At 39.4% G+C, this 13217-nt stretch overlaps 1 protein-coding gene across 1 annotated transcript in view; it reads right to left on the reverse strand.

Annotated features, from left to right (window-relative positions):
- The window catches only part of HIVEP2 (HIVEP zinc finger 2), a 60357-nt gene extending 47852 nt beyond the window's left edge, over positions 1-12505 (reverse strand). The window contains exon 1 of the mRNA XM_053710639.1: positions 7112-12505. Within this exon, the coding sequence (XP_053566614.1) occupies positions 7112-12220 (5109 nt within the window). The 5' untranslated portion in view covers positions 12221-12505. The remainder of the gene's footprint in view (positions 1-7111) is intronic.
- Positions 12506-13217: the final 712 nt, after the last annotated feature.

Raw genomic sequence — 13217 nt, forward strand, 5'->3', positions numbered from 1 at the left:
TATTGCTGCATCAAACAAACCTTAAGAAGAAACAATTCTGTCAGAAACAAAGAAATAGAAACTGCCTATTTTTTTATTGTATAACTGCCAATACAAAGCACTACATATTCAAATAATTTAGAAAAGCTTATCAAGACGTTTTCTTCTTCAAAATTAACCAGTGAAGTCTACAAGAGGTTTTGTGGATTAATTGTTAGTTACATTTTTCTAAAGTAAACTAATTATTTGAAAAAGTTAAACCAATAGTCATTGTCAACATACAGCCTTCATTGTATTTCTGTAAAAAGAAAAATATCAGCAGAGAAGAAAATGAATGTGGAGACATATAAAAAAAATAATAATAATTTTTTTCCTGGATAAATTCATTTAAAAAAAAAAAAAGATTAAAAAGAGAAGACCCGAAGGTCTGTGTAGATGCAGAATGCAGTTCTGTTCTACAGAGATTCCTGCTAGAGATCAGAACACTGAAATCTTATTGAGCACTACTAAATCTGTGCATCATCCTGTGGAATGTTAGGGGGGGACGCTAGGCAAGTAAGATGAATAATTCAAACAGACAACTTAAACAAGACATATTAAGTAAAATAGTGTTTTACTTAATAAGTCTCAGAGAAGGGAAAGAAACTGCCGGATTTCTAAAACTGAATATTGCTGTACAAGACCTATACATGTATACAAATAATTCATTGATGTTCAGTCCCAAAATGAAAAAAAGATTTATTGATTATAACCCATGTTTTGTACAAAAATGCTGTTCAGTTATATAATTATATAATTTACTTGGGAATTATGGATTGATGGAATATAATTTTGTAAAACATATAAAGGCAGTGCTTTGGTTCCTATGTCAATGGAAATGTTAAGTGCCTCCCAGTATATGATATAAAAAAGGATTGCACAACTGTGCAGAAGAACTTTACTAGTGAAATGGCTGCACCTTCCGATCACTTATTAAAAAAAACCTCACCCTTTCTATGCTGTGGTATCTCGCTAAAGTCAGAGCCTCGAGCTGCCCATGGCCAATGATGTCATATTTCCAGCTCTAAACTAATAGACAAGCTAGCATACAGATGAACACTGTCAGATGACAAGCACGGTGCCATGGGTTCCCGGAGGCTCTGACTTAGCGAGGAGCCGCGGCACAGAAAGGGTGAGTTTAGCACCTTTTTTTTAATAAGTGATCAATGAGAACAGAATTTATGCTTACCTGATAAATTACTTTCTCCAACGGTGTGTCCGGTCCACGGCGTCATCCTTACTTGTGGGATATCTCTTCCCCAACAGGAAATGGCAAAGAGTCCCAGCAAAGCTGGCCATATAGTCCCTCCTAGGCTCCGCCCACCCCAGTCATTCGACCGACGGACAGGAGGAAATATATATAGGAGAAACCATATGGTACCGTGGTGACTGTAGTTAGAGAAAATAATTCATCAGACCTGATTAAAAAACCAGGGCGGGCCGTGGACCGGACACACCGTTGGAGAAAGTAATTTATCAGGTAAGCATAAATTCTGTTTTCTCCAACATTGGTGTGTCCGGTCCATGGCGTCATCCTTACTTGTGGGAACCAATACCAAAGCTTTAGGACACGGATGAAGGGAGGGAGCAAATCAGGTTACCTAAACGGAAGGCACCACAGCTTGCAAAACCTTTCTCCCAAAAATAGCCTCCGAAGAAGCAAACGTATCAAATTTGTAAAATTTGGCAAAAGTGTGCAGTGAAGACCAAGTCGCTGCCTTACATATCTGGTCAACAGAAGCCTCGTTCTTGATTGCCCATGTGGAAGCCACAGCCCTAGTGGATTGAGCTGTGATTCTTTCAGGAGGCTGCCATCCGGCAGTCTCATAAGCCAATTGGATGATGCTTTTAAGCCGAAAGGAAAGAGAGGTAGAAGTCGCTTTTTGACCTCTCCTTTTACCAGAATAAACAACAAACAAGGAAGATGTTTGTCTGAAATCTTTTGTAGCCTCTAAATAGAATTTTAGAGCACGGACTACGTCCAAATTGTGTAACAAACTTTCCTTCTTTGAAACTGGATTCGGACATAAAGAAGGTACAACTATCTCCTGGTTAATATTTTTGTTAGAAACAACCTTAGGAAGAAAACCAGGCTTAGTACGCAAAACCACCTTATCTGCATGGAACACCAGATAGGGCGGAGAACACTGCAGAGCAGATAACTCTGAAACTCTTCTAGCAGAAGAAATTGCAACCAAAAACAAAACTTTCCAAGATAGTAACTTAATATCTATGGAATGTAAAGGTTCAAACGGAACCCCTTGAAGAACTGAAAGAACTAGATTTAGACTCCAGGGAGGAGTCAAAGGTCTGTAAACAGGCTTGATCCTAACCAGAGCCTGAACAAATGCTTGAACATCTGGCACAGCTGCCAGTCTTTTGTGTAGTAAGACAGATAAAGCAGAGATCTGTCCCTTTAGAGAACTTGCAGATAATCCTTTCTCCAAACCTTCTTGTAGAAAGGAGAGAATCTTAGGAATTTTTATCTTATTCCATGGGAATCCTTTGGATTCACACCAACAGATATATCTTTTCCATATTTTATGGTAAATCTTTCTAGTTACCGGTTTTCTGGCCTGAACCAGAGTATCTATCACAGAATCTGAAAACCCACGCTTCGATAGAATCAAGCGTTCAATCTCCAAGCCGTCAGCTGGAGGGAGACCAGATTTGGATGTTCGAATGGACCCTGAACAAGAAGGTCCTGTCTCAAAGGTAGCTTCCATGGTGGAACCGATGACATATTCACCAGGTCTGCATACCAAGTCCTGCGTGGTCACGCAGGAGCTATCAAGATCACCGAGGCCCTCTCCTGATTGATCCTGGCTACCAGCCTGGGAATGAGAGGAAACGGTGGAAATACATAAGCTAGGTTGAAGGTCCAAGGTGCTACTAGTGCATCTACTAGAGTCGCCTTGGGATCCCTGGATCTGGACCCGTAGCAAGGAACCTTGAAGTTCTGACGAGACGCCATCAGATCCATGTCTGGAATGCCCCATAATTGAGTTATTTGGGCAAAGATCTCCGGATGGAGTTCCCACTCCCCCGGATGGAATGTCTGACGACTCAGAAAATCCGCCTCCCAGTTTTCCACACCTGGGATGTGGATCGCAGACAGGTGGCAGGAGTGATCCTCCGCCCATTGAATTATTTTGGTCACTTCTTTCATCGCCAGGGAACTCCTTGTTCCCCCCTGACGATTGATATACGCAACGGTCGTCATGTTGTCTGATTGGAACCTTATGAATCTGGCCTTTGCTAGTTGAGGCCAAGCCCTGAGAGCATTGAATATCGCTCTCAGTTCCAGAATGTTTATCGGGAGAAGAGACTCTTCCCGAGACCATAGACCCTGAGCTTTCAGGGATTCCCAGACCGCGCCCCAGCCCACTAGACTGGAGTCGGTCGTGACAATGACCCACTCTGGTCTGCGGAAGCTCATTCCCTGGGACAGATGGTCCAGGGTCAGCCACCAACGGAGTGAATCTCTGGTCTTCTGATCTACTTGAATCATTGGAGACAAGTCTGTATAGTCCCCATTCCACTGTTTGAGCATGCACAGTTGTAATGGTCTTAGATGAATTTGTGCAAAAGGAACTATGTCCATTGCTGCAACCATCAACCCTACTACTTCCATGCACTGCGCTATGGAAGGACGAGGAACAGAATGAAAAACTTGACAAGAGCTTAGAAGTTTTGACTTTCTGACCTCTGTCAGAAAAATCCTCATTTCTAAGGAATCTATTATTGTTCCCAAGAAGGGAACTCTTGTCGACGGAGACAGAGAACTTTTTTCTATGTTCACCTTCCATCCGTGTGATCTGAGAAAGGCCAGAACGATGTTTGTATGAGCCTTTGCTTTTGACAGGGACGACGCTTGTATTAGAATGTCGTCCAAGTAAGGTACTACTGCAATGCCCCTCGGTCTTAGAACCGCTAGAAGGGACCATAGTACCTTTGTGAAAATCCTTGGAGCAGTGGCTAACCCGAATGGGAGGGCCACAAACTGGTAATGCTTGTCCAGAAAAGCGAACCTTAAGAACTGATGATGTTCTTTGTGGATAGAAATATGTAGGTACGCATCCTTTAGATCCACGGTAGCTATAAATTGACTTTCCTGGATAGTGGGTAGAATCGTTCGAATGGTTTCCATCTTGAACGATGGTACCCTGAGAAATTTGTTTAGGATCTTCAAATCCAAAATTGGTCTGAAAGTTCCCTCTTTTTTGGGAACTACGAACAGATTGGAATAAAATCCCATTCCTTGTTCCTTTATTGGAACTGGGTGTATCACTCCCATCTTTAACAGGTCTTCTACACAATGTAAGAACGCCTGTCTCTTTATTTGGTTTGAGGATAAGTGAGACATATGGAACCTTCCCCTTGGGGGTAGTTCCCTGAATTCCAGGAGATAACCCTGAGAAACTATTTCTAGCGCCCAGGGATCCTGAACATCTCTTGCCCAAGCCTGAGCAAAGATAGAGAGTCTGCCCCCCACTAGATCCGGTCCCGGATCGGGGGCTACTCCTTCATGCTGTTTTGTTAGCAGCGGCAGGCTTCTTGGCCTGCTTACCCTTGTTCCAGCCTTGCATCGGTTTCCAGGCTGGTTTGGGTTGTGAGGCATTACCCTCTTGCTTAGAGGATGCAGAATTAGAGGCCGGTCCGTTCCTGAAATTGCGAAAGGAACGAAAATTAGACTTATTTTTGGCCTTGAAAGGCCTATCTTGTGGAAGGGCGTGGCCCTTTCCTTCTAGAAGCTTTTCCAGCAAATTTCAGATCCTCACACATGCATCTGCATGCCCTGCTCTCAAAAAACAACTGCGCAGTAATGGCGCGAAAATGAGGCTCAGTCTACAACTAGGAAGGCACCCTGACTGGAAAAGGTGTCTAACATAGTGCCTGCCGTTTAATAAACGTTCCCCAAGTTTATAAATGCGAATTGTCAGCATAAATATGAATAAAATGCCCAAATAAAGCAATCGATTTAGCCCATAAAAATGTCTACCAGTTTTTTAGCCCATATTAAGCCCTTTATTCTGTTTGTTTGACTAAGAAAATGGCTTACCGGTCCCCATGAGGGGAAATTTACAGCCTTCCAGCATTACATGGTCTTGTTAGAAATATGGCTAGTCATACCTTAAGCAGAAAAGTCTGCTAACTGTTTCCCCCAACTGAAGTTACTTCATCTCAACAGTCCTATGTGGAAACAGCAATCGATTTTAGTTACTGTCTGCTAAAATCATCTTCCTCTCACAAACAGAAATCTTCATCCTTTTCTGTTTCAGAGTAAATAGTACATACCAGCACTATTTTAAAATAACAAACACTTGATAGAAGAATAAAAACTACATTTAAACACCAAAAAACTCTTAACCATCTCCGTGGAGATGTTGCCTGTGCAACGGCAAAGAGAATGACTGGGGTGGGCGGAGCCTAGGAGGGACTATATGGCCAGCTTTGCTGGGACTCTTTGCCATTTCCTGTTGGGGAAGAGATATCCCACAAGTAAGGATGACGCCGTGGACCGGACACACCAATGTTGGAGAAACTCCAATTTATTTTTAGTGATGGTAAATCCTAGCGTTTTAAAACTCTCAGATTTACCATCACTTTAAGACTCTTTCTATTTATTTATTTTTTTTTGCCTTTTACTAAAACCAAAACAGTATCCTTAATGCAACTTAGTGCCAAACAATAGTTAACATGTGGGTGAATAGAAAGCTTTAGTAAAAATGGTGCATTCACAGCTTAATTTGCACTCGCCCAGATTGAGGAGTAAGACTATGCAAATACATATTAGTTAAGTATATGGTTCCTATGAAAATAGAAAATATTAATCCAAACATAAAGCATGGAACAGAAAAAAATTAATACAGAAAGTATTACAATATTATCGAATAGCTAGACTAAAGAAGCTAACCCATAGGCGAGAACAGTGTTCATCTCAATATACTGAATGCCTCCGTCATAATGAGTAGTGGTTCATGTACACAAGCCAAGAATGGCTTTTAACATCAGTATCTACTTCAAAGCTACAATAGTACGTTATAAAAAAAGATCTCAGAAATAATAAAAAAACATCAGCTGAATATGTGAAGAAAAAAGAAAGTAACCTATGTTACAAGTTAGACATCATTTCAGACTAACAATCTTTGCCCATCCTATCTTAAGAACAAAATAAAATAAGAAAGTCTGCGGTAGGTAGAGAAGAAGGAGTCTGTAACCATCTGTAAAAGGTGGGGTCTTAAACCATTTATTTCTTTTTTGGCAAGCCCTCTATTAAAGAACCATATGAGTGCTGCTGGAGTCAAGATAAGAGAATTCTCCATTTATTCACAACATGCATCTATCAGAATATCAGTTTCAATAAACATTTCCCTTTTTGGAACTATATAGGCAGCAAAAAGTTACTAATTTTCATGTTACATAATTTGAAGCCCTAATTGGAATCTAAGGTCAGTAATGATATTTATTTATTTCATTATTGTAGATCATAAATTGTGATTTTGTAATAAATACATCAAAATGGAATTCTTTTACTGTATGTCTGAAAAGCAGTGATTTTATCGTTTACTCGCAAACTTTTACAGTGAAATTTATAAATATATGCATATAAAATTATTTTAAATAAGAACACCAAATTAATCTTTAAAAATCGAGTTCCATAGTTTCCAACAATTCATGACTATTGAGTCTGACAACAGTAATATATTTGTAAGTTGACAATTAACTAATTTAAATAATACAGATTGCCTAAGCATCATGGTTAATGTATTTCTGAAACATCAGGAGTGCCAAGGTTCCTGATTCCTGGTCTAGATAGACACAGTGTGAAGGAAAAATGGAAACATACATATTTAATTTAATGAAACATCTTAATTTTAAAATTATTAATTAATAAAGGTATAGTTTGTGTTAAATCTAGTGTATTCCTTATACCTTCTTATAAAACTCAAATTATACATTTTTCATAACTATCGACCAACATGTCTAATGAGTGGTTTATGGGACGTTTATATGTATTGCTTATTTGTACATATGTAATGTTTCACATAGACAATTTAATACATTTGTGAGTTGCATTACATTGTTTTACCTTTGCAAACTGCTGTTTCCATATACTTGATGAGGTCAGTTTACCAGCTCCAGATCTATGCATGGCTGCCATAGTATATATTTCAACATTATCCTTCTGTTTGGATCTTAAAAGTGCTAATGAGAGTCTGGTACTGAGTCCTGAAGGATTGAGATTGCAAGAACTGATACACCATGAAGCATAGACAGACGACTTTACAGATGTTTGTTGCAAATGGCTAGGTTTTGCATAATTTAGGAAACACCAGCTTACAGTGGTAGTAGTGCGCAAGCTTGGAAATTGAAGAGCTTGATGAGGTTCTGTTCCATCTTTTACAACAATATTAGGTGCTCCCTCTATTTCACTAGGAGTAGCTGACATGTGCATTAAAATGTTTATGGATGGCTTTTGGGTGTTGAGAGAATCTTCCTCACTTGGAGTCCTCTGTGGGCTCAGGCTCATATCTGAGGCAGTTTCCTCATCATAAAAATCATCAGGTGACATCCGGCCTTCCGGTGTGTCACTGGACTTTAACTCTGGCAGAAGATTTTCTGTTCCTGGACTCTTAGACTCATAAGGCTCAGTGCTAGTCAAGTTATTGAGTGGTGAGTTTGATGATGAAGAGGGTGAAGAAAGGCTATCTTTTTGCTCAGTAGTGCGACCTTGCCTAACTAGCTGATGTTTTGATGTCCGTGATAAATCTTTTTTTATGTCTGAATTAGTCAGCTCAACTGCGCTTAATTCTTTAACAATTTGTCCATACATTTTTTCTTCCTTCACTCTTTTTTGTTGTTTGGTTTCTATAAACAGCTCTAAGCTGCTTGCTGGAGAAAGCATGCGTTTACCTACTCCAAAAGTGGATGAATTATCAGAGCTAGAAGCCAAACACAATGGAATTGCAGTTTCCAAACCAAGTGGTAATGTTTGGGGCACTTTCCACAAGGGATATTGTTCTAACCCACCACATGGCCCTAGTGTGTCTATGTTTAATCCCAAACCTCTCATGGATGCATTTGTTGAAAGTGTTCTTTGTGATGTACTTCCGTCCACTTTACAAATTACAATTGATGAGTTTTTGCTTTGGGCATGAGTGACAATAATTTGTGAAATGCTGGTATACATTATACTTCCATAAGATGGCACATGAGTCTGAATCCTGACTGGAACAACAGTTCCTGGCAAAGGTTGAAGAGATCTAACATGGTGGGAGGAGGAAACTGACTGAAGGTGTTGGTCAGCGTTAGAGTCACTTGATCCCCCACTATGATCTCTCTGTAGTTTTGAAAGCATGTTTTTAGATTTCTGCATTGATTGTTCTATGTATGGCGGGTAATCCTTTTCCACATCATGCAAGTAACTTAGAGATTTGCTTCCAGTATGATCCTGAGCCCGATCCAGATAATAGGCTGGGTGCAATTCTGACTGCTTGAAATATGATTTGTGCAACTGTTGGTAATGATGTTGGAAATGTATCTGCAATGGATCTACACAAGATGGCCATAGAAGAGGAGGGTGATTAGGTAGAGGAGCCATGCAAACTGAGGTATAAGGTAATGCATTATGCACAGATGGAAATAAAATCTTCTCGGTATGTGAAAATCCATGTTGTTCTGCTAGATGTCTCTTGGATAAATATGATGATTGATGGACTAAAGGATTTCTTAATATATCATGGCTGCCAGCTGACTGTTGTGAATAGTGAGATGACGTACTGGTTTGTTGAGAAGAGCTACCAATAACTGCAGTACCAGTATCCTCAGAATGAAGGCTTGTAGAACTTGACAGTGAAGACGATGGGGAATGATGCCAAGCTAACTTGCGACTGGTATGTATCTGGTCCGATTGTTCTTGACTACCAGTTTGTTCTTGCTCTTGTTGTGTATTTTCAGGGAAACCACTAAAAGATGCCTGTCGGACGAGAAAACATTTTTTCCTTTCACGTGCAGGAGACAGAGTTGTGGTGGTAGCCCCAGCAATTGATGCATGAGTTAGGTTTCCATAGTCAAAAGATTTGCTTCGAATTTCTGGTATTTCAGTGAGAAGTGGACATGGTATCTGCTCTGATGAGGAGCGTCTCATTTCTTTTTGATGATGATGGCCAGGTACAGAGAGAGAATAAGATCCAGGAGGAACAGTCAAAAACTCTGCTTGTCTTCCCATATCATCTTGCCTGTTGGGTGTTACAGATTTTATCATTTCTTCTCTGTCAAATGACATTGAAAAACTAGAGCTGTGAGACAAATTACTCTCCTGACTTGGGCTACGTGAAAGACTTGTACAAGTTGACTCAAAACTAGATTCCCCAGATGAATTCTCCATGTCAGCCAAGCGAAGACGTTTCTTTTTTGGTGGAAGTTTCTCTGCAGGGAGTTGAGAAAGTGTTTCACTTCTTTGGGGCCACTGAAATTCCTCTGGTAGTTTTTCAGGTTCTTTAGCTGGAACTTCTGGTTCTTTATCTGGTTTGTCTGGCTCCTCTGTTACTCGTATCTCAGGAACTGTGATATTGTGTTGGCGAACCAATCTATGAGGCATGTGATAGGATGACTGTTGAGGCTGCTGAGATGAAGATGTTCTTCCTGTAGATTCAGTATTTTCTACTAGCTGACTCCAGTCTGGACTCATTGAAGGCATTGTATTTCCACTATCAGATGTTTCAGAAGGAGAACAAGGTTTATCTGACTGGCAAGCAAGGAGTTCTGTAGATTCAGATCTTTCAAATGAGTTAGGTCTGCTTAATGAGTTTGTGTGCTGAATTACAGAAATAACATTGCCTGGTGGTTTCCTATTTATAAAGTCTACATTTCTCTCTTGATCTATGCCTGGAGATTCATCTAAAACAGTCACAGGACTACCTGATTGTTGCTGAAGCCTGTTTACATCAAAACGTTCTGATGGCCCACTGTATGGATACTCTTGCCCTGAAACAGCAAATCCAGGTCTGGCAGTATCATGAATCTGAGATTTTGTATCACAATCTGAGAATGCTGAGCTGCCACTTGAACTACATGTCCCACTGCAAAGCATTGGAATATCTTCTTCATCCCCAACACTCTTCTCCTTCCTGCGCTTTCTGTTTTCAACCACTGTACCACCTCTAGAAGATGGAGGCACTGTAACATCTGTAAAGGATTCTCCTACAGGTTTTATTCCACTTATAAGATGTGTTTCTCTGAATCCCTGCTTGTGACCTTCAGATTCATCCCACCTTTTATTAAGCATTCCTGGCAAATTACATTCAAATATAATTCTCTCCCCACCTGACATTTTCTTTTCTTTTGATGACACGTTTTTTTCATGCATTGTTATCCTGTTATATGCAGCAACTGCAGATTTGGACATCCTGGTATATGGGTCAAAATCAGACTGGCACTCCAAGACTGATGGTAGTTCAAAGGCTCCCTGTCTCCTTAGAAACCTCTGATGAGTCATGCCTCCAGTGCCAGGATAAAAAACATCATCTGACCCTGTCATGCGCTCATCAAATGAATGACTTCCTCTTAAAGAAGGGGGGATGCTCAAATTAGTTCCAGAGGATGTTGGCATTGAGTTGCTTCTTATAAGAGGTGATGTGTCTCCAGAAGCATCTAAAAGTACTGCTTGTCCATGCTGAATTTCTGGATACATATTAATTTCACTTTCTGTAATAATATGGGATTTGTGCAGTTCAGAAGTGTTAATGTCAGATATTCTGCTTGTCTTCATACTTCTGAATTTGCTAAGTTCAAAGCCTTCTCTCTTTGTCATACTAATGTGATCCTCAATCATACAAGGGTTTACCATTGCTTCTTGACAATGCACTGCAGGTCTTGGGCTGCGTCTGCAGTATTTGCCAAAGATTATTTCTTCATATGATGTTGCATTGGTGTTTGGAGGACTGATTGTCTGCTCTGCACTTTCTGAACGTGAAAAGTAACCTGAATCAGTGCTACCTTTACTATGTGGGCTCAGAAGGTTTAATGATTTTTCAGAATCTTGTCCTTTCTTTTCTGTTAGTCTAAGTGCAAGTTTTTGTTTGATTGTGTGGGACTCATCAGGTTTACCAGATAATGCTGGGTTATGCATTAAGTCTGATCCTATAAAATGAGGGTTTTCTCCAGATAACTGAATGCCAGTCTTTGGAATTATTAATATTGGCACTTTCATTGGACCTCCTAATGATTCTTCAGTGGAAGTATGAAAACCATGATCTAAAACATCTCCAGCTCTGACAGCTACATCAAGTGGGATTTGTGGAATTGGGCTCATTTTTCCTGAGCCTTCAAGCAACAATGTCTCTTCATCTGTGTCAGTGCTCTGTTCCCCATCAGAATGTATTTCTGTTTCTACATCAATACAAGATGCCTCTAAATCTAATTTTGAAACAGATGAGTCTGTAAAAGGTACTAGTCCTGCTTTTATAGCATGGGCATGTGACTTCCGGTGTTTGTATAAATTGCTCTTGGTCTTGAAAGAGAAGCCACAGGGTATGCATGGGTATGGACGTTCTCCGGTGTGAGACCTAATATGTTTTTTCAGCACACTAGGTTTGGCACAAGCCCTAGTACAGTATGGACATATATATTTGCCTGGCTTTTTAGGCTTTTGCTCCTTTTTGTGAGTGTCTTCTGAAAGTTCAAGGGACTTTTGAGAATATTGACTGTAAGCTGAGTGAAGTCCTGAAAGTTTTTTTCTGGAAAATGATGTACTGTGTCCTTGCATTGAGAAAGAGTATAAGTCCTCTGAGGCAACAGGCTGTAATTGACTATGAAACTGGTAGGCATGTCCTTCAAGGCTCTGGTGTGGTTTGGTGCTGTGCACTAACCTTTGTTGGTGATGAGTATTTTGAGGAAAGGAAAGTGAATGTCGATGTGCATAAGAACCAGCACGCTTTGTAGCGTATTGCTTTTCTGAAACTTGCTGTACAGTTTCATTTTGTGAAGAAGCCACTTTCAAAGAACTAAAATGCTGTGCTGATGTTAAATTTCCAAGGTGCTCAGGGTTAGTTTGTGGTATCCTCTCTCCTTCTTGACTTCCAAAAGTGCTCATTGTAACAATAGGTGAATTGTCGTCTCGCCATCTACTTTGTATTTTATCAGACACTCCAGATCTTGAGGTAGCTTCTTGCCTTATAATGGTGTCTCCAGAGTTCATTTTGAAACACAAGGTCTTAGGTGATAGCTTAATATAATCCTACAGAGACACATGGATTGTGCCTGATGCTTCTTTTCAAAACTGTGTTGCACCCATTTTTAATCACCTATTATGTATTCCTGATTGAACTCTTCTAACCAGTAGTATAAATGGATTAGTCAAAAGTTTTATGCATAACGCTAATATTCCAAGTCTAATAATACTTCTTTGATGGATTTGTAGATGTTGATAAATCTGAAGCTCTTCTATGCCACTAGAGGACTAATCTTGTCACAGATGTGCAACCTAAGAACATACAAAGACACCAGTAAATTTCATTCTTATTATTTGCAATAGCTGATAAAATTAAAATTACATGTGTGCAAATAAAATGTTAGAGGCAAGTTATCAGTTAGTTTAATTCCACTTTCAATGTTACTATATGGTATGTTATGGTTTCTACTTAAAGGGATACTAAACCCAATTTTTTTTATGTAATGGTTCAGATAGAGCATGTAATTTTAAGCAACTTTCTAATTTATTTAACCCCTTAGTGACCAGAGCACTTTTCCATTTTCTGTCCGTTTGGGACCAAGGCTATTTTTACATTTCTGCGGTGTTTGTGTTTAGCTGAAATTTTCCTCTTACTCATTTACTGTACCCACACATATTATATACCGTTTTTCTCGCCATTAAATGGACTTTCTAAAAATACCATTATTTTCATCATATCTTATCATTTACTATAAAAAAAATTATAAAATATGAGGAAAAATGGAAAAAAACACACTTTTTCTAACTTTGAACCCCAAAATCTGTTACATATCTACAACCACCAAAAAACACCCATGCTAAATTGTTTCTAAATTTTGTCCTGAGTTTAGAAATACCCAATGTTTACATCTTCTTTGCTTTTTTTGTAACTTATAGGGCCATAAATACAAGTAGCACTTTGCTATTTTCAAACCATTTTTTTTTCAAAATTAACGCTAGTTACATTAGAACACTAATATCTTTC

The sequence above is a fragment of the Bombina bombina genome, chromosome 4, assembly GCF_027579735.1.
Source record: "Bombina bombina isolate aBomBom1 chromosome 4, aBomBom1.pri, whole genome shotgun sequence".
Taxonomy (NCBI): domain Eukaryota; kingdom Metazoa; phylum Chordata; class Amphibia; order Anura; family Bombinatoridae; genus Bombina; species Bombina bombina.